Here is a 22,415-nt window from a genome sequence, read left to right as displayed (position 1 = left end):
TTTTCTACCATTATTGGGACCAAAGACTCCATGTGGGAAATGTGGGAGGGTGTTATTTGGGTGGAACTAGAGACCTTCATTAGGCTGCTTGACTTCCTGAATCTGACTTGAGGCTTTTTTTCTTGGCCTCTATTTGGTAGAGGTTGGCCACAATGCAGTTTTGATAATGTTTGAGTTTGGGTCTACCCCCAGTGTTTGCATTCTATCCAAGATCAAAGGTGGAAAATACAACACGAGTAACCGTCCTTATTGAATTATCGTAGTCAGCATGCCTAATGTCAACTTCATTTCTAGCTTTATCTAAAAACATTATCCACTCCTCTCAAGTCAATAAATATTAAGGAAACTTTGGACATCTGCCCAAGTGGGGCTAAGGGTAGCAGATATGGAGAACAGCCTCTTTATCTCCTTCAAATCTTCTCAATAAGTGGGCATATTGTTTTTCTAATAAAACAGGGCTGAGGTGGAGAACAAAGGATTAACCCAGATAAATATCACTAGTGACTTGTGGCAGCATTAACACCTCCTATTAGTAGTCATCACAGAGAAATTTGCCCTCTGTGTGGCACTCTGGCCCAACTGAGTTTCCTGTTGGGTATGAGATGAGAGATGAGATGAGACACCTATGCTATGGCCTTGGATATAAATCCTTTTGAAGGTGGGGACACTGTCCCAGGTGCTGGTGGTGCCACTGACTCATAATGTAGGAGAGGGAAAACCATAGGTTCAATTCACTGATCATGATGACCTCATTTTCTTTTTCTTGTAACTCATTTAAGTCTAGTTTTATTTTCTTGCTGGACCATGCTTTTACATTTTTCTGCATGATCTATTTTTCCAAAGTTTGATCTATCACTCCTGACCTGATTTAAAATGTACTGTACTAATTAGTGTGATGAAATCTTGTGCCATCCAGCTCCAGCCTACCTGGGGCATGAATCATTCTACTGCTCCACGTGTCACATTCTGTATGCTACTTGCCTGTTAGTTACTTGGTAGCTTTTCAATTATCAGATTGAAAAATATTATATATATAGGATTTTGAGCTATTCATCATTTCAGGCATCAACTGGGGTCTTGGAACTTTTCCCTGTTTATAAAAAGCGACATAGTCCCCAACTGATAAGGGAGAACTATTGTATCTTTTATTTCCCACAGATACAGGGAGACTGCTGTATCTTCAGAAGCAAAAATCAAAATGGTACTAATATTTAAATTTTAATAACAAGTTAAGGGGATTTGGTATTCTGTGATCCATTTGAATAACTTTTTAAATGACTAATTCAAAGGAAACAACAGGGGGTCTGCATACAGAATATATTCTAATATATATCTATTCTAGTCACTTAAGTGTATTTGAAGCCCTCTGCCTATTCTCGCAAACTGGTTATGAGAGATTTTGATTTCATCAATGGTAAAGTACTGTGATTCACAGATGATGGAATATATACTAATGACATAATGTCTCTATCTCAATATGATGATCAAGCTAAGATCTGTTAATTATATGATGAGCATAAAATACCTTAATAGCCTGAATAATGTCCAGAGCCTAGCATGAAGTATAAAATAATAAAATTCTTATAAACAACTTGAGAGAGACAGACTTAAGACAGAAAGAAAGAAAGAAAGAAAGAAAGAAAGAAAGAAAGAAAGAGAAAGAAATGAAGGAAGGAAAGTAGGAAGGAAGAGGGAGGAAAGGAGGGATTACAAGTGGTTGACTCTGCCAATTCCAAAACCAAAGCAAATAGCATACAATTTGATTCAGTTGTTTGATATTACATACAACTTGATTCAGTTGATTCAGTTGTTTGATATTACATACAATTTGATTCAGTTGTTTGAGAAATTTTATATCAAATCAAGGCAAATTATTAGCCTCTACTAGTCTGCCAGAAAAAAATTTTAAAATAGTAGGATCATCAGACACTGAATGATGAAATTCAACAAAAACTAATATTAAAAGTTAGGGTTAAAAGTCATGACTAGATATCAATTTTTGTTATAGTAAATAGAATAGAAGGCTACTGGAACACTGGTGGAAAGAGTATTTACTAATAGGGCATTCTTGAATGCTCATATACATATGTATATATCATAAGTATACTTGTAATATACTGTATGAGAAAAATAGGGTATTGCTGAGGAAAATTGAGTTCTTATATTTTATGTAAATGAAATATAGTTTTCATCATGAATAAAATCAACACAGAATGAATTAAAAATATTAGAAAAGGAAAAAAACTATTATAGCATTTTAGAATAAAAGTAGTATAATGTCTCTGTTTTTAAAGAGAACTACTACTCTAGACACAAAAAATTAACCATGAAAAACTATTGGTAATTTTTAGTAAAATGAACAACCTTGTTCATTTTTTTTAGTTTCCAATTTTTTTTATTTTTTATTTTAAAGATGTGGGGTACAATTCAGGTTTAAATATACAAATGGTCATTGTTCAGGTAAAGTTTGGGCCTCACTTTGTGTCCCATTTCACCTGGTTTAACATCAGGTACTCTTATTGATGAAGTGTGCCCCCCTCCCTCCCCCGGCAGTTTCCCACTACTGCCAATCCCTTTCTTATAGTATTATGATAATTTTTCACAGTCTGCTTATGAGTAAGAACATGTGGTACTCAGTTATTTGTTTCTTTGATATATCACTGAGTATTATAGACTCTAAGTCCATCTAAGTTTCTGCAAAGTTCATAATTTTGTTCTTCTTTATGACTGCATAATATTCCATCATGTATATATGTACCACATTTTTTATATCCAGTCCTCTTTCGATGGGCAGCACAGTTGGTTCTGTTTTTGCTTTCATGAATAATGCTGCAATAAACATGCATGTGCAGGTATCTTTTTCAACGAGTAATTTAAGTTCCCTCACAATTTTTATTTCAATTTTTATTTTAAAGGTGTGGGTTACAATTCAGGGTTAGTTATAAAAATGATCAATAAGGATACCTGATCTCAAACAAGGTGATGTGGGGACCACAATGAGGCCCTAATTTTACCTGTACAATTTATGTTCATAACATATAAAAAAAGAAAAATATGTGCCACATAAATGAATGAATTTGCATTACATATAATTGAAAGAGGATTAATATTCGGAATTACTAAGATTCCTACAATGACCCAGAAAATTCATTTTTCATTACATATCTTAGAGAATCTTAGATATAAATTGCTATAATACAAAAGTTATATCACTGCTTATATATATAGTGATATTTTTGACTATCATTGTATTTATTTTCTATTTTCACTATAATTTTATGTTATTTTGAGTCAAATGACTAAATGTTTTCAATATACATTTATTGATAATATGACTTCATTTACCCAACTAGCATTGTGTCCAAATTCTTTTACTGTATTCTTGACTAATGTCTGTTGATAGGAGCAATTATTTTGCTATATACTTATCAAGAAATTTATATATTCACTTATACCTAGTTGAAAAAAATAAAACCAAATAGGTTCATTGACATAATAAGAAGTCAACAAAGACATTTTGCCAAAGTTCTTGGAGGGGAGTCTTAGAAAATTATGAACATAGGAAATCTGAGAGCAGTTCACTTACTGACAAGAAGGCATCTAAGTGGAGGAGACCAGTCATTCTCTGTACATGTAATTGAGGTCTGCTCATTTGGAGGACTGTAGCTAGGATAGCAGTCAACTTTTATAGATTGACTCTGCATGTATGCTTTTTTACACTTGGGAAAACTTCCATTTACTAAATCACTCAAAATACATTGTCTTAAAGACCATAAAAATGATACATAAATGAAAGTAAATGAGAAATATGAATTGTTTATTAAACATGAATGGTATATTAAAATTGTCTTATAATATTTAAATAATAAAAACAAATAATTAATTATAATGTTATCGATTGGTATTATTATAAGTAGTAATAATAAATTAAATAATAAAATAAATTGAATAAAATAACTTGTAATTTTAAATATGATTGAACCCAAAAATGCATAACTTAAGAAAAACTAAAGCTACTACCAAATATGTGTACAATAATTATCAATATTCAATGCTATTTATCTTTTGATTTTATAATTAAAATATATATGCATTACAGAGATATTCTAGTAGAGTCTCTATTTATTTCTCGTGTGGTTTTTCAGGAAGATTTCTTCACAGCAGTAAAGATCTATTTTGGTCTTTTTGCTTAAACAACTCCTCTTGGCCCTGTTTTGGTAAGATTTAATTGTAATCACTTATGTGCTCTCTGATCTACAATCTTTGGAAGAAATATCCTCCAATGGGTACAGGAAAGGATAGCCGATATGCATCCTCATCATATATAGCCTTCCATGTTTTAATTCTGGAAAATCACAATGCTTCACTTGCAAGAAAAACAAAAAGCTGTATGAATAATGATGTATCTTAATGAACAATCATAATAAATATCAATATATTTCACTGATGAATTGTATTCTCTTATTAACATAATTATCCTCATCAAATTCAGGTTTTTAGGGGAAGTAAAGTCACAGAATTCAGATGACTGAGTTGTGTAAAAAAGTATGTGTGAGTGAAGATGAAATTATTATAAGGTATATATATAATATTTGAGAAAATTTTCCATTTTCATGGGATGACTAAAAGATAATTTAAACCTTTAATACCAGAATCATGTTATTTCTATGAAAAATGTTCTTTTTCAAGAAATATGCTACACATTGTAAAAAATTCCAACACATTTACTACACAAAACACACACACAAATATTGCTTATTATCTGAATTTTCCTAAGTTTCCTGAATTTTTATTATTTTTTAATTAGAGATGTTTTCATACAGTATCTACAGTTTCTTGTTATGTGGATTATAACCTGAATTCTTGTATATGTTTAATGTCTTTCTTCCACAAATGTTTGTGAACTGCTTTTCTAGGTATAGATTCTTGACCTGCAGCCCATAGTTTTCTTCATCTAGAAATGCTTTTTTCACTCTTTTGAAGTTTCTAAAGTTGTAAATTAAAAGTTCATTTAGAGCCGGGCTCGGTGGCTCAGCCTGTAATCCCGCGCTTGGGAGGCTGAGGTGAGTGGATTGCCTGAGCCCGTGGGTTCGAGACCCGCCTGGGCAGGCGAGACCTCATCTCTACAATAAATCAAAAAAATCAGCCGGGCGTGGTAGCACATGCCTATAATTCTGGCTATTTGGAAGGCTGAGGCGGAAGGATCGCCAGAGCCCAGCAGGTCGAGGCTGCGGTGGCCGGGAGCGGCCACTGCACTCCAGTCTGGGTGACAGAGTGAGACTCCAACTCAAAAAAAAAAAAAAGCTCATTTAGTATTATTCCTTATAAACAACATTCTAATTACTCTGTAATTACTGTAAGTCTTTCTTTTAAAAACTTGGAAATGATATACCCTCTAGATTCAGTCTCTTGGCCTACAGTCTGTATCATTAATACATTTTTACCAAAATTGTATCATCCAATGTTTAACTTAAAATGCTCATTTAGTCTCATGTCTTCTAAGTTACATTTTTTTCCCCCAACACATTTGGAAATTATCATTGGTATTATTATCTCCTTACCCTCAAATTTTGCAAATTTCCTCATTAAGCATGCAGATATATATCCCTCAACACTAATTCCATCTTGGGCAAGCTTGAGTCTATGGATTTGCAGGAAGTGAGTATTACAAATTTACTTAAATTTCCCATAAAATTATAGAAGAGAGATTTGAACTTTGGTGATCTGATTTCAGAACTAGTATGGTTATCTGTTGCATTATGGTGTTTTGTAGGATATAAATAAAATATAATAGTCCACAGAGATTTATTTTCAAAATGTCAAAAGGGAAGCACAATTAAAAATAGGTATCATTATTACCACAGCCTTGAGACCCTTTACTAATTTTCTTTTTCACTGTACACTTTTAAATCTGTTTTTATCTTTTCTACACAGCAGTTCCTTGAAGCAAATATAATATTCCATATGATATCATCATACTTGCACATTACAATGTTCATTTATTCTGGTATGAGTTCCCTGCGACACACTCCCTACCCCCACTCTATATGATGATGCAAAGCAGAAACCAATGCAAAAACAATTGAACACACAAACACAGACATACACTTACCCAAAAACAAACTGAAATAACAACAAAGTTAAACAAAACAAATAACAACAAAAAAAAACAACAAAAGTCAGCACACACATACATACCTAGCACAAAGTGAATACAGAAGAAACACAGAAAGACCAGAGAGGAAAAAAAATAAAGGAATTCTGGTTGAACCCTCACACATATATTGCCACACACCTTAAACTATAAAATAAGTAAATTAAAAAAAACAAATAGCGAAACCAAACCAACAATAACAACAAAATTGAAAGATATATGCTCAATCATTCACATATACACCTAAACAGAAAACAACAAATAAAGGAAGAAAGAAAGAAAAAAATCCGGGGGGGCGGGCAATTCAGATCAAACCCTCACCTACACATTCATGCAAAAAGGAAAAATATTTTTAAAATAGTTGAACTAACAGTCAATAAATTTAAATAAAAACATATTTAATTGAAAATTAAAAGAAAAAACAACCCTGCTCTCTTGTGACAGGCTCTGTAATTGTTCCTCTAATCAGGTCTCTCCTGCAGGGCCACCTCTTTCTTTCACTCTCTCCTCAGTGTCTGAAGAAGGGAAGGAGTAGGGGCAGTGGGGGTGGGTGGGCTGCAGCCCTCCCCTCCCACTATGGTATGGTCAGGGAGATCTCCTCTGGTGGGGAGGTTCAGGATTGTCTCTTCCCCAGGTATATATGCACAGAAGGTGCTCCAGCCAGGCCTATCCTGGAATGGGGACCTCCTATTGCATCTGATGTCCAGGCTCCACCTGGGTTTGTCCCTCTCAGTTGTGGCCCAGCTGTGTGGGTCTGATGTTCAGAGGATTGCTGGGGAGGAGGGGGCTTGGGTCTGCCCCAGACTCACCACTAATCTCTTTGAAGTCCCTCCTCTTCCTTTTTTGGTCACACCCTTTGTCCTGCAGCTAGATCAGGGTAGTAGGTGCAGTGCCTGGAACTCAATACTCCTCAGATTCCTCCAAAGTTTGTGCTTTCAGAAACTTCCCTATGGATCACTATCAATCCCTGAGTAGTTGATCTGCCAGTCACAGAGATCAGGTCTGTTGCTCCGTGGTGAGCAACTATGAGTACTTTCCCACCCTTGTTGTCCTCTTTTGTGGGACTTTGCCTTTGAACTCCTTCCGCAGTCCCTGCTTCCAGTGCTCTGCCAGGCACAGAAGTGGTGAGGCAAAGCCAGGAGCTGGCAGTCTGTCTCCTGCTGCAATGGTGAGGAAGAGCCTGAGGCAATCATTTCTCCTTGCTGCTTTTTCACAGGAAAACTTTCATCCATTAAAAAGAAATAATGGCACTTGGCTTCTGTGTCCTGGGAAGAACTAGGGATGAAGCAGAGAAGCTGCAGCACCAGCTGTTGCACCAGGGGCCTAGCCACTTGCTCACAAGCCCTCACTTAAATAGTTTCTCTCAGCATCTTCTTCCCAGGGAGGGTTTGTTGATTTTAATTTTAAAAAAAAAGAAAGAAAGAGAGAATGGAGCTCAGCTTCTGCATCCCAGGAGTCACTAGGGTCCAAGCTCAGCAGTTGTGGCACCAGTTGCTGAACCAGGAGAGCCCTGGTTGCTTGCTCTCTAGCCCTCACTCAGTCAGCCACTCATATGCCCACTTGCTCACCAGCTCATACACAAAATTTTCCATGCACTCACTCACTCACACAGGGACTTACATAGTCCGACTGGATCAGTGGCCATTTTTCAAGCTCATAAACTTACACATAAAATTTTAAAGTAAAAACATTATAACTGTGAACATAATTATAGTATAATAACATAAAATTTTGCTAAAAGTGGGCATATATTAAATGAATAACTCTGATTTTCTCAGTGTTTAGAAGAATATAAATAATTTGCTTGTCTTGGTAATTGTGTTCTCTTCATAATTAAAATTACATATTTAGAACCTCAAAATTTAAACTGGGACTAGCATTGAAACTCAAATGTGTCCCTGGAGCATAGACCTGAGTTAGAAAGGAAAATGCATAGCATGTAACCTTTATTTGAGTGTGCAGATTAACACAGTCTCCCTGATAAGGAAAAGTGATGATTGAGTGAGAAACCCCTGGAAATCCACACCTGAGCCATGGACCATTACAATCCTGACCATAGGAGAGTCCCTTTGATACTCCTGGTTCCTCAAAGTAACACAGGAATCTGCCTGAAAACTGTGCAGAGTCACTGCTCTAGTCCATGAGGAATTCCACAGGCTTTTCTCTCTGAGCAGGCCAGGTTTGACTGTGACCATCCAATCATAAATTACAATATTTCTAGTAAACAAAAGCTGAGAAAGTTTGTTACCACTAGAACTACCCTTCAAGAAATGTCTAATGGAGTCCTGCAGGGTAAAATGAAAGAATATAAGATGGTAACTAGGAGTTGTAGAAAGAAAAAAAGATGTGGGAACTAATTCAAGATGGCAATCTAGTAGTAGCCTACTGGCATGTCTTTCACAGAAGAGATGTAGGAGGAGGGCTCCAGCAGTCAGTGATCCTCAGCAACTTGAGCTGGCTAAGATGGAGACAGCAGCACACATCTCACAGATGACTCTTGGGACACAAGGAGAGTTAGAGAGAGAGAGAGAGAGAGAGAGAGAGAGCAGGTGGCCCTATTCCTGGCAGGTGCCAGGCTCATATTTGAATTGCAGTCTTGCCTTATCTGTGAGAGAAGGTGCATGCTACTGATATGGTCTGTGATGGTTCCCCTCCCCCCATCCCCATGGGAACTCACTCCCACGCAGAAGGCAGCTTGAATACAGCACAACAGCAGTTATATCAGAGCCCAAGTTGGGCCTGGAACTCATCAGTCTCTGAGAGATGGAATCCTGTGGGCAGCACTTGGTGACCAGCCCACAGACCAGGAAAGATCACCTATCTTCTTCACTCATTCCAAGGGCAGGTGCTGCCACCACCAAGTATACTGGTTTGGAGCAAGCAATGACAGATTTTGCTGCTTTTGACTTATTTATGTCAACATAGTCTACCTCTAATATATCCTGAAAAAAAATTGGAAGAAATATAAAACTCTACCTTGACATAGAGGTGGTTTTGTCCAGGTTCCACTTAGATGCATCACATCTGCTTCTCTAAATACTTCATGAGATTTGAAACATTCATAATGTACTCTTTCACCAGCTGGCTGGATACCTAGTCATCTCTCTTGATTTTATATTAGCATTTTTCACTCTGGGTGGATTCATGCAGAAAACATCTGAACAGAAGAAAAAAAGTCTTTCCGTCTTTCCACCTAGAGTTCATTTAGAATAGCAAATACACTTCTAGGGAGTTTAAAATCAATAGATAACCTATTACAAAGATTTTTGTTGATTTCAATAAATGTGCATGTACTATTGAGGAAAAGAAGATAAAATAACTTTTTTTTAGTAAACTGTAAACTTTATGTTTTTAAGTCCCTCTCCATCCTTTATCAGAACATTGATAGACTTTATTTTTCCTTGTGGAGGCTAGTGAAAATGAGTTTCCATGGATATATCCCTTTGAGTTTTAATACAATAAATATTTCAAGTCCTACAAACTCAACATTAACTCATGAAATGCAAAAACTCTTCAGAGTAAACAGATTATGTAGCATCAGATTTAGGTTTGCAATCATCCTACTTATTGTAGTTTTAGACCTTTAAAAATCAACACAAAGAGGCAATTCCTTGGAGTGTGAAGCAAGAATTAAGGACACACTTAGAAATATATCCTAGTTAAAAGAAGAGGAAGATGAATGGTCAAAGGATTCAAATATAAGATGTGAGACTATAACAGAAAAGTAAGTCAATAATTATATAGCAATATCTTAATAATTTAATTGCCAACACCTAAGGATAATGCACTGAACAGTATGCTCTTAATCAGAGAGTTTCATGTGCATGCACAGTAATATCAGGTTATAGCAATGTTTTCAAACTGAAGTGTGAATAGAATCCTCTGGAGGGGTTGGAAACGCATTCAGGTTCCCACTCCTTGAGTTTTTGATCCATTATGTCTTGATGAACTCAGGAATTATCGTATGCATTTCTAACAATTTCCAAAAAGATGATGATGATGATGATGGTGATCTAGAAACCACACTGAAAAGAATTGTGCTATAAGATAAACCATTGGATGCTCAGTTTCATTTTTTTTGTTGTTTGTTGTCTTCCCTTAAAAATGATTTTTGTCCATTTTTAAATGATGCAAGAGAAAATTTTATAGTTTGTTACTTAAGACACTTTAGTGCATAAATTTTAAAGTTAATCAAACACCTTTGTTCATTAGCCTTCCTTTCTATCTGCTGTTAATACATATTACAATATTTGAACCACCCAATTGGTACTGTTTAGCCATTTATAAATCACTTGTTCTCCTGACCTATATAAATCTTTCTTCTTTCCTAATATGACATTATGAAAGCTGTGCAAGTTAAGACAATCCCATTCTAACATAGAATGGTTCCGCTGAAATCCTGAGCTACATCTTTGGTGACCTGGGGGTGAAAAAGTCATGCCATTGTCACTTCAGATACTGTCAGGCAATCTAAACCTGGAGTTGATCTTCTTTAGCAAGAATTTTATAACCTCAGATTTCTGTCAAAATTTCCAGGACAAATATTTATTTATTTATTGCTAGCTTACCAGATATGGTATTTCTTTTTATTTTAATTTAGTTTAATTTTTATAGATTTAGGGGGTCCATGTGCACGTTTGTGATGTGCATATATTGCATAGTAGTGGGGTTTGGGCTTCTAGTATACCCAGCACATGAAAAGTGAACATTTTTCCCAATAGGTCATTTTTCAACCCTCACTCTACTTTTTACACTTCCCATTTTTGGAGTCCCCAGTGTCTATTTTCCCTCTGTAAATTCACATGTATCCATTGTTTAACTCGTACTTATTAGTGAGAACACACAGTATTTGATTTTCTGTTTCTGAGTTATTTAACTTAGGATAACGGCCTCCAACTCCATTCATGTTGCTTCAAATAAACAAGATTCCATTTTTCTTTATGGATGCAGAGTATTCCATGGGGTATATGCACAATTTTTTATCAAATCAACCATTGATGGACACTTAGGACCATATCATGACTATGCTTTTGTGAATAGTGCTGCAATGAACATATGAGCGCAGGTGTATTTTATTTTTAACTTCTACTTTAAAGATGTGGGGTACCTTCCAGGGTTAAGTTTACAAACATTGATCATGCAGGTACCTTTGTTAATGAGGTATGCTCCCCTCCCCTAGCAGTTTCCCTCAGCTGCCAATCCCACCCCCCACCCGCCAACAGTTTCCTACTACTGCCAATCGCTTTGTTATAGCATAAATTGTTCAAGGTCCATTTATGAGTAAGAACATATGGAACTCTGTTCTTTGTTTTTGTGATAAATCACTGAGTATGATCAACTCCAAATCCATCCAAGTTACTGCAAGTTCATAGATTTGTCCTTCTTTATGGTTGCATAATATTCTATTGTGTATATGTAACACATTTTTTTAATCCAGTTCAGCTTTGATGGGTAACACGGTTGGTTCCATGTTTTTGCTATTGTGAATAGAGCTGCAACAAACATATATGTTCAGGTATATTTTTGGTAGAATGATTTGAGTTCCTCCAGGTATATTCCCAATAGGGGAACTATAGGGTCATGTGCATGGTCAATTTCCTGTTCTTTCAGAAATCGTCTCACTATCTTCCAAAGAGGCTGCTCCCAGTTTGGATTCCTACCAGCAGTGTAGAAGCATTCCTTTTTCTCCACATCCTCACCATCATCTGTTGTTGTTTGTTTTATTAATGATGGCCATTCTTACAGGGGTTAGGTGGTATCTCAATGTGGTTTTGATTTGCATTTCTCTGATGAAGAGTGAGGCTGAGCACTTTTTAATGTGTCTGTTGGCTGTCCGTATATCTTCTTTTGAGAAGTGTCTATTCATGTCTTTTGCCCACTTTTTAAAGGGGTTGTTTATTTTCTTTTTCCTTTAGGCTTGTTTGAGTTCCTTGCAGATCCTAGATGTTAGGCCTTTGTTGGATAAACAGTTGGCAAATATATTTTCTCATTCTGTGGACTGTCTCTCTGCTTTCTTTATGGTTTCTTTTGCTTTGCAGAAGCTCGTTAATTTGATGAGGTCCCACTTGTCTATTTTATTTCTTAAGGTATTGGTCTTTAGGGTCCTGAATAGGAATTGGTTCACAGTTCCAATTTTCATAAGAGTGCCTCCTGCATTTTCTAAGATTCTTATAGTTTGAAGTTTTATACTCAAGTCTTTGATCCATTTAGAGTTAATTTTTGTGTATGGTGATAGGTAGGGGTCCTGTTTCAATCTTCTGCATGCGGTCAGCCAGTTTTCTCAGCACCATTTACTGAATAGGTTCTCTTCTCCGCAGTGGTTGTTGTTGGAGGATTTGCCAAAGATAAGTTGGTTGAGGAATTGAGGCTTTGCTTCAGGAATTTCTATCCTGTTCCATTGGTCTATGTGCCTGTTCTTGTACCAATACCAGGCTGTTTTGATTACTGTAGCCTTATAGTAAAGTTTAAAGTCTGGAAGTGTGATACCTCCTGCTTTGTTTCTTTTGTTAAGGATTGTTTTAACTATTCGTTGTCGTTTATGTTTCCATATGAATTTCTGTATTGTCATTTCCAGGTCTGAGAAGAATGATGTTGATAACTTAATGGGTATTGCATTGAATCTGTAGATTACCTTTGGTAAGATGGACATCTTAACAATGTTGATTCTTCTTATCCATGAGCAAGGAATATTTTTCCATTTGTTTGTCTCTTCTTGGATTTTTTTAAACAGTGTTTTGTAATTTTCATTGTAAAGGTCTTTCGCTTCTCTGGTTAGGAAGATGCTGAGGTATTTCATATTTTTGGTGACTATTGTGAATGGGATTATGCTTTTTATTTAGATCTCTGCCTGCTTGTTGTTGATGTAAAGGAATGCAACTGTCTTTTGCACATTTATTTTGTACCCTGAGACTTTCCCAAAGTCCTTTATCAGTGCCAGCATGTTTTTGAAAGATTCTCTTGGATTTTCAAGGTATAGGATCATATCATCAGCAAAGAGGGATAACTTGACTTCTTCTTTTCCCATATTGATACCCCTGATTTCCTGGGGACCTTGTGTGATGTCAGAAAATCCTCCATTTCATCTAGGTTATCAAGTTTGTTTCCATATAGGTGTACCTAGTAATCTCTGATAATCTGTTGTACTTCTTCACAGTCAGTTGTGATTTGATTTTTTTGTATTTTTGATTGTGTTTATTTGGGCTTTTGTTCCCTTTTTCTTGGTCGTTTTGGCTAGGGGCCCATCAATCTTGTCAATTCTTTCAAAGAAACAGCTTTTTGTTTTGTTGATGTTTTCTGATATTTTTGTCCTCTATGTCCCATATTTGGGCTCTTATTTTGGTGATTTGGATTCTTCTGCTAAGTTGGGGTTTTGGTGATCTTCCCCTTCTAACTCCATTAGATGATTTGTTAGGCTCTCCACTTGTGACCTTTCCATTTGCTTGATGTGTGCTCATAGAGATATAAATTCTCCTCCTAAAACTGATTTTGGCATCCCAAAGGCTTTGGTAAGATGTTTCTTCATTTTCATTTTTTTTCCAGGAATCTTTCCTTTTCTTCTTTGATTTCAGTGCTGACCCAGTCATTGTTCAGCATCATACTGTTTAGTGTTCATGTCTTTGTTTGTTTGAGAGGAATGTTGTGGTGTTGACATTTATTTTTATTCCACTGTGGTCTGAGAATGTGCATGGCAAGACTTCAACCTTATAGAATTTGTTTATGCTTGATTTAAATCCAAGGATGTGATTGATTTTGCAGTATGTTCCATGTGGTGATGAGTAGAATGTATATTCTATGGTTGCTGGGGGGAATAATCTGTAGGTATCCACTAAGTTCATTTGGTCAAGTGTCAAGTTTAGGTTCTGAATTTCCTTATTGATTTTTTGCATTGATGATCTATCTAGGGCTGTCAGTGGGGTATTTAAGTCCTATGTTAAAGTCAATATCAGCCGGGCTCGGTGGCTCAGCCTGTAATCCTGTGCCTTTGGGAGGCTGAGGTGAGTGGATTGCCTGAGCCTGTGAGTTCGAGACCCACCTGGGCAGCAAGACCTCAACTCTACAATAAATCAAAAAAATTAGCCGGGCGTGGTAGCGCATGCCTGTAAGTCCGGCTTCTCCGAAGGGTGAGGCAGAAGGATCACTGGAGCCCAGCAGGCGAGGCTGCGGTGGCTGGGAGCGGCCACTGCACTCCAGTCTGGGCAACAGAGTGAGACTCCAACTCAAAAAAAAAAAAAGTCAATATCATTTTTTAGTTTACTTAGTAGTTGTTTTATAAGTGCTGGTGCTCCTGTGTTGGGTGCATATATGTTTAGGATGGATATTTCTTGTTGATGGATTCAACCTTTTATCAATATGCAGTATCCTTTTGCATATTTTAAAATATTTAATAGCTTAAATGTTGTTTTGTCTGATATTAAGATTGCAACTCCCTGCCTTCTTTTGTGATCCATTTTCCTGAAAATTTGTTTTGCATCCTTTAACTTTGTGTGTGTATATCCCTTGTAGTGAGTTGAGTCACCTGGATGCAGCAAATAATGGGGTCATGGTTTCTTATCCAGTCCACCATTCTGTGTCTTTTCAGTGGTGCATTTATTCCATTCACATTCAGGCTAATTATTGAAATGTGGGGGTTTATCCCTGTCATGAGGTTCTTATAGAATTGTTGTTGTTCCTATTTATTTGTTGTCTTTCTTTTGGTTTTGGGAGTTGATTTATGTGTATTTTTTATCTTTTCCCTGTACTCTTGTGAAGAACATTGTTGATCTTTTCTCCTTTTCTTCTGTGATTTATACTTTCCTAAGTGTTTCTTGTAGAGGTGATCTGGAGGCAGAATAAGTTCTTAGGGATTGCATGTCTGAGAAAGATTTTAATTCTCTCTCACTGAGAAACTTAGCTTGGCTGGATAGGCGATTCTTGGTTGAAATTGTTTATCTTTGAGAACTTTGAAGATTGGGCTCCAAGCTCTCCTGAAGGTTTTCTGTAGATAAATCTGCTGCTATTCTAATTGGTCTTCCCTGGTAGGTAATCTGACCTTATTCTCTTGCTGCCTTTAGGATTATTTCTTTTATACTTATGTTGTTTGGGCAAATTATTATGTGTCTGGGAGGTAGTCTTCTCATTTGTTGTCTTGCAAGTGTTCTCTGAATTTCTTGTGCTTGAATTTTTGCATCACTGATGAGATAAGGGAAGTTTTCTTGAATAATTTCATGGAATGTTTGTTCCAGTGTGGTCTCTGTCTCTCTTTCTGCCCCAGTAAATCCAATTACTCTTAGGTTCGGTCTCTTAAAATAATCGCTCATCTCTTGAAGGTTTTGTTCTGTCTTTTTAAGTTTCTTTTCTATGGTTTTGACAGTATGGGTTAGTTCTGTATTTTCGTCTTCAAGCTCTGAGATTCTTTCATCTGCTTGGCTAATTCTGCTTTCCATGCTTATTAGTTTGTTATTTATTTCAATCACAGTATTTTTTACTGTTGTTATTTCAGTTATCAGCTCCTTCCTATTTTCCTCTTGTCTCTCCTCAATTCTTTTTATTCTTTCTAGTAATGTCTTGATTTCTGGGTTTGTCGTATGTGACCAGTCATTCTGGGTGCTCTTCATTGTTTTTCCTATTTTCCTCTTGTCTCTCCTCAATTCTTTTTATTCTTTCTAGTAATGTCTTGATTTCTGGGTTTGTCGTATGTGACCAGTCATTCTGGGTGCTCTTCATTGTTTGCGTTCCAAAGGCTCTTTTCTCAGTGTCTGACCTCCCAGGGCTCTGTGTGAGACCTATATTCTTCTTTTGATTTTTCTTCATTTATGTAGATCTTCCTCCCCACTTTTTCTTCCTCCCCTCCCCATCTTCATTAATTCTGTTTTTCAGGGGTGGAGGGATTGCTTTTACTTCTGTTTGTTCAATCTCCTATTCTTCCTTTTGCATATCCTCTGGCTTTGTTCAATTCTGGAGCTGGACTGTAGGTTGGGGGTGATCCTTTTTGCAGTTTTGAGATTTAATTGAGGAGGGAGCTGTGATTCAAAATCTATGTGCATATTCTAGTATCTACCGACAAGTGTATGATAATCTGGAACCCATTTCCCACTGCCTTGTATTCTGTTGATGCAGTGAGGTTATGGGTTTACTCCCTGAAAGCAAAATGAGGTAAGAAAAGGGAAAAGAATAAAGCAGGGAGAGAGGGGAAGAGGGAGGTGGAGAGGGAGAGGAGTAATAGTGTAAACAGACAAACATTCTGACTAACAAATGAAGAGACACAGAGACTGATACAGGTAAAAAGGAAAGCAACAACAATACAATAAACAAACCAACAATCATATGAAAAAAGTAAAACATACAATCATACAAACATACAATCTAACCAATCTCTTTTTGGTGTGCTATTCCCTTATATAAAGATGAGATCTAAAGAGAAAAAAATAGAATAGAATAAAGTCAGTAAACTAACAGAACCAAAGTAAGTATGAAAATGTTACTTATAACAGTAAGAAGAGAGAGCAAACAAGATGGGTAAGATAAACAGATAAAGTATTTAAAAAAAAAAAGCCGAGCTTGGTGGCTCAGCCTGTAACCCTGCGCCTTTGGGAGGTTGAGGTGAGTGGATTGACAGAGCCCGCAGGTTTGAGACCTGCCTGGGCAGTGAGACCTCATCTCTACAATAAATTTAAAAAAAAATCAGCTGGGCAAGGTAGTGCATGCCTGTAATTCCGGCTACTTGGAAGGCTGAGGCAGAAGGATTGTCAGAGCCCAGCAAGTCAATACTGTGGTGGCCGGGAGCGGCCACTGCACTCCAGTCTGGGCAACAGAGTGAGACTCCAACTCAAAAAAAAAAAAATTAAAACAGGGAACCAAGCACACTCTGAGAAATTTCCTTTCAGTTCAATGTCCTTTCGACTCTTATTTCTAGCTATCTTTGTAGGCTGGTAGATTTATTCACAGTTAAGGTCAGTTGCCCCTGGTCTGCTGTGGAGGGTGGTTCAGATCTGGGCTGCCTGTCAAATCTGCCATTCAGATCTGGCCTGTGTCTATATAGCATGGTGGAGGGGCTTCTATCCTTCCCATTTTGATGTTGTTATCTTGGATCCCAAGCTGGGGACATGGGCTGAGCTGGTGGAGGTGGTCTCATAGTGCCAGCTGATCTCTTTTTCTGCTTCAGCTGGAGACTGCCAGGCAATGCAGGCCAGGCTGGGCAGAAGTCGGAGGCTGCCAGGGTGGGAGGGAGCAGGCAAAGATAGTGGTGGTGGCAGCCGCTGCTTCCCAGTGCATAGGAGGAACTCTAGGAGCCTGGATCTGGGTAAGGGGTGGGGTGTGGGAGTGGCGGTGGCAGTGGCAGTTTCAGTAGTGCCAGTTTCTTGGGTTGGGGGCGCTTCATGGGTCTGGGATCCATGGGTTGCCTCAGGTAGGTGTGGGGTGATAGCAGTGGTGGTGGCAGTGGCGGCAGCAGCTTCAGTTGCTGAGGTGGCAGCCTAGCAGCGTGTGTAGAGCAGACTGCCAACAATGGGAGCTGCAGGCCCCAGGGAGGAGCAAGTCTTTATGTGTGTTCTCTTTCATGGAGTGTCTCATGGACCAAACTGCCTCGTTGCCATCTTTCTGGAAGTCCCCTCCAGGAACTATTTCAATTTATCATGAAGTAATGTCTGTGAGTACAAGAAAATACTTAGAATTTTCGGCTGTCGTCAGCATCATGATACAAACAATGTGTCAATCTTCAACCTTTCACTCCTTGCTTGACACTTGAAGCATCTTTAGGGTTGTTCTGTCCTCAAAGGAGGCAGTTTAAAATTATTTTGTAGATGTTGCCCAATGATGTAGCTCTGGATTCATTGTAGGATTGTGTTCCTGCCATAGTGTATGATGTCATGAATATGTTCAATAATATTTGCCATAAGATACTTGGCGGTACTTTGGTGTACCCAGTTGTTTATTATACTTGGAAGGAGAAATTCCCAGACATACAATTATGTACAGATTCATAGACTATGACCAATGGTTTGGGTGGGTGGTAAGAAAGTTGAAGAAACACTAGAAAATTGGTAACATGTATATGTGGAGGAGAGATATGTGAATTGGTATTTCTGAATGGGCAAAGAATATGTGAGAATATCTGTGTTCCATATAATTGTTCACCAAAGAGTGTCCTTAGTACAGGAAGATTTTTATAATTAAAAGTTTAAAACAATCCATTCTGAGCATGACATTCAGTCACTTTTCTTCCTCACATGGCTCATGAACAAAGTGTCCATGGTGGCAGAGACAGTGGCTATCATGGTTTCAGAAACAGGGACTTCTACTCATCAAGGTTGACCTATATACAGCTATAATTGAGTGCCTAATCTACCATCAGTAAAAACCAACAATGAATCTTTTGTATGCCAAGGTCCCCGGGATGACCAGCCAACTCTCTCTGGTGGTAGATTGATTACAATGGACCATTTCCATCTTGGAAGGAACTACATAATTTTTATAATATACCTGATAGCCATTTGGATTCTGATCCCATCAGCATTTGTTAATCCAGTTTGTGTACACTTTTGTTTAGTGACTTTCTTGATTTATCTACACTAAATCTGAAGCATTTGTCTGCCTTAGACTAGGCAGTCCCTGGTATCTCTGTTAGTTTTTTATTGTTGTTTCTGTTTTGCAATTATTGTATAGCTTTCATTTTCCATGATTTTCCAGTAAGTCAGGAAATTTGGTTAGTATTGGAATAGATACTTACTCTGGTTTGAGTTTCCCTTCACTGTACATCATGCTTCTACCAAAACTATTATCCATGGATTTACAGAATGCCTTATCCACCATCATGGCCTTCCACACAACATTGTTTCTTTTCTAAGAATTCACTTCGCAACAAATGAAACACAGTAGTAAACCCCTGCTTTTAGATTCACTGATTTTTTGTCACGTTCCCCAGCATCCAATAGCAGCTGTTTGATAGAATAATGAAAAGATCTTTGAAAGACTCAGTACAGTGCCAACTTGATGGCAACATCTTTAAGACCCATGGCAGGGTTTTTTTAGACACTGTAGATGTTCCAATAAGCATCTAAATATATATTCTGGCTCTCCTGTAGCTAGCATTTACATGTTCAGGTAACAATGAGGATAATCTTACTCATATTACCCCTAATGATCTGCTGTAAAAGTATTGCTTTTTGTCTATCTGACTATATTTTTGGGGTCTTAGCTCTGAAAGTAAAAATGATTTTCCCCAGAGATACAAAAATAACTTCACTGAATCATTAGTAGTGGAGACTGTCACACAGGCAAATTTAGAATTTTCACTTAATAATTTTATAATGTGTTTTTTTTTTACATTATCTATTTGCTGAGTCTATGTCACGATATGTTCCCTGAATTCTTTATATATGATTTTAGTTCTTTGAGAATATTTATATTAGCTGTTTTAGGTCTTTTTTTTTTTTTCTTAGTTCAATACCTGGGCACTTTTAGTAATGTTTCCTATTGAATTTTTCCCTTTGTTTATAAGTCATACTTTTCTATTTCTTTTAACTTGTAAACTTTTTTGGGACAACTGGATTTTTTTAATACTAGAACTTGTAGCCATATTAATTCTTATCTTACCAGTATTTGTTAATCCAATATGTTTGTGCATTTTTGTTTAGTGTTCTTTTAGTTTGATCCCACAAAATCTTTAGCATTTGTATGCCCTAGAGTAAACAACCATTGATATCTCTGTTAGTTTTTTAATTTTTTAAAGATTAGTGTGCAGCTCTGGTTTTTCATATTTTGCCAGTATGTCAGTAGAGCTAATTGTGAATCCAGTTATTGGTCACAGGTTGTGCCAAACTAAAGGAATTTGGGATGTAAGCCAGAAGCATTCACTGGGAAACCACTGAGGTATCAGGAAAAGTCATTCACAGAAAGGTCACCTCCCAGTGTCACTCCACTAAAAAGACATCCGAAAGACCAGGGGATGCTACCCATGACATGATGATACATATAGCTTACCTTCAATTACAACAGAAAGCCCACTCTCATTTCAAAGCTTGAAGAGAAAAAATGAACAGAAAAAGAAATTCCTATCTCCTTCATTGGCTCCTCCTGACATAGCTTAAAATTCTGACAGTAGGCAAAGAAGAATACATATAGACTCCAGCTATATTATCACAGGGTACACAAGCAAGGATGGGTGAATTTGGAGCTGAAAAGCAATTCATTGGTAAGTGGCACACATTCCCTTCTCTTTCAGAAATGTGGCTTTTTATGATTGCCAGCTCTTATTCCATGCACTTTAAAGCTCTTTCCCAGCACTCAGTCCTGTATTCTATTAGGTCCATTCTCTGCTTCAGAATTTTCACATATTTGGTAGGACTTTCGCTTTCACCAGGTGATTTTGTTTTCTATCAACCTTAGGCCCTGCATTCCCATCTCTTTTCTACAGAATTTCACTGGACCCTATCTTTTCTCTAAACGTGGCATATCCATCCAGAGTTAGTACTGTTTGAGTTTGTGGTAACTTATTTACTTATGGCAATTTGAAGTTGTAAGAATTTTGTACAATTTGCCATGCCAAAACATGAATTATTTGCTCTCCCTATTAATGTATATGCTTTTTATTTTTTGCCTTTTTAGGGATGTGTGGAGACACTGGGATTTGCATACTTTTATCTTGGACAAATAGGAAGTGTCTATAGTTTGAATTTCTTATAAAAGAGATCTTTGTAGCTACAAAAAATTTAAACATTTATAAAAGGCAATTAACTTATATTGTAAAGCACCTGTTTATGAAATGCAATAAACTCCTCCCTATTTCTTGTATCTTTATTATTTTAATACAATCTGGTTCTCTGTCTGGTATCAGATCAATTTTTTATTTCTGATAGTTTCATTAGCAGTGTCATAGCCAAATTATTTCCTTGACTATTCCCAAGGTAGTATGCAGCTAGAAAAATTTTAATTTCAAAAAGTAGCTTCTTTCATAAACATAGTTTAGTATTTTTAAATGAATTGAACAACTTGTTTAATTATATAAATTAAACTTTTCTTTAACCTTTTAGCTCAACTAACTCATCCTGCAACAATTGACCAACACAATCCACTTATTTCAAATGTCTATATTATTCAGTTTCATATTAGTTTAATCATTTCATGTGATCATTATGAACTTAAAAAATCCATGTAAATGAGCTAGATATTTTCTACCTAATATATTGAAACCTAGCCTTATCTGACTACTACAGAGAGAGAAAGCGAGAGAGAGAGAGAGAGAGAGAGAGAGACATTAAAATTTTGCTTAAAGTATGCTTAGTTTTACTAAAAGTTTATTTTATCTTCATGAAACAATAATAATAATAATAATATGTCATTCATTTTCAGGTTAACAAAGATCTCATTTAAGTAATCTTTGCAAATTTTTGTAAATCTAAAATTACCTTATAACAACAATTTTATTAAAAAGACAATAAAAATTAGAAAGATCTTTTGCTTTGGGTGTTTAATTTGCATTCAATGAATTTCAAAAAAGACTAAAATATATCAAACAATGCATAGAATCATACACTCTCCTAGAGATACATTAAAGAGCCTTCTTACTTTTATGTGTCTGATTGAATATTTCATATTTTCCTGCCACCACATATTTTCAAAATTAACTCATCAATAAAGGGCTTACTCTTCTTTTTGTTTAATAGCACATTTATCAATATTAATGGATTCCTGGTGTCTTTCACTAAGATATTCGATGACTAAGTATTGACTATAAATCATTCACTTAATTGTAAAAACATCTTGTGCTACTTTTAAAGTTGATTAGAATCCACATTTAAGATCAATCACAGCTGTTGCAAAAGCAGTGTCACTGAAACATTTTTAAAAAATATTTTCAAAAAAAAGTTTTTTAATAGAATTTCAAATTCCATAAAACAATTATATTCTAAACACTGTCAATAATTTTGAAAATAATAATTTTTAAGTTATAAATGTTACTTAAAGGAGTAACATTCAATATAACTGACAATCTTTTCAATTAAAAAATCATACTTGGTCAAAAGTCTTTATCCAGCTGATTTCTGAAATTTTGTGTAACATTTTTTTAACTGCTAAATTGATGAGAAATGTTATCTCTTTTAACTTTTTGCTCTCATTGAGTTACAACCTCTGTTAAGTTTTTTTAAATGTGCTATTTTCCTGTAAAGTATCGCTTCCAGTAAAGTATCACTTCTGAATTTTGTGAATATCTGTGTAATGTAGGAAATAATATAATAAAGTGATTTCTTATTACAATGTCTAAATATTACATGACAGTGAAGCTTAA

At 36.3% G+C, this 22,415-nt stretch overlaps 1 protein-coding gene across 1 annotated transcript in view; it reads right to left on the bottom strand.

Annotated features, from left to right (window-relative positions):
* The window catches only part of LOC103265691 (complement factor H-related protein 3-like), a gene marked incomplete at its 3' end in the record, with an annotated part of 87,792 nt that extends 84,088 nt beyond the window's left edge, over positions 1-3,704 (bottom strand). Inside the window, exon 1 of the mRNA XM_008063339.1 lies at positions 3,587-3,704. Coding sequence (XP_008061530.1) covers positions 3,587-3,704 — 118 coding nt within the window. The remainder of the gene's footprint in view (positions 1-3,586) is intronic.
* Between the last annotated feature and the right edge of the window lie 18,711 nt (positions 3,705-22,415).

Source organism: Carlito syrichta, unplaced genomic scaffold (assembly GCF_000164805.1).
Source record: "Carlito syrichta isolate Samal-C Ts95f unplaced genomic scaffold, Tarsius_syrichta-2.0.1 Scaffold306756, whole genome shotgun sequence".
NCBI lineage: Eukaryota > Metazoa > Chordata > Mammalia > Primates > Tarsiidae > Carlito > Carlito syrichta.
This window is presented reverse-complemented; position numbering and strand designations above follow the sequence as displayed.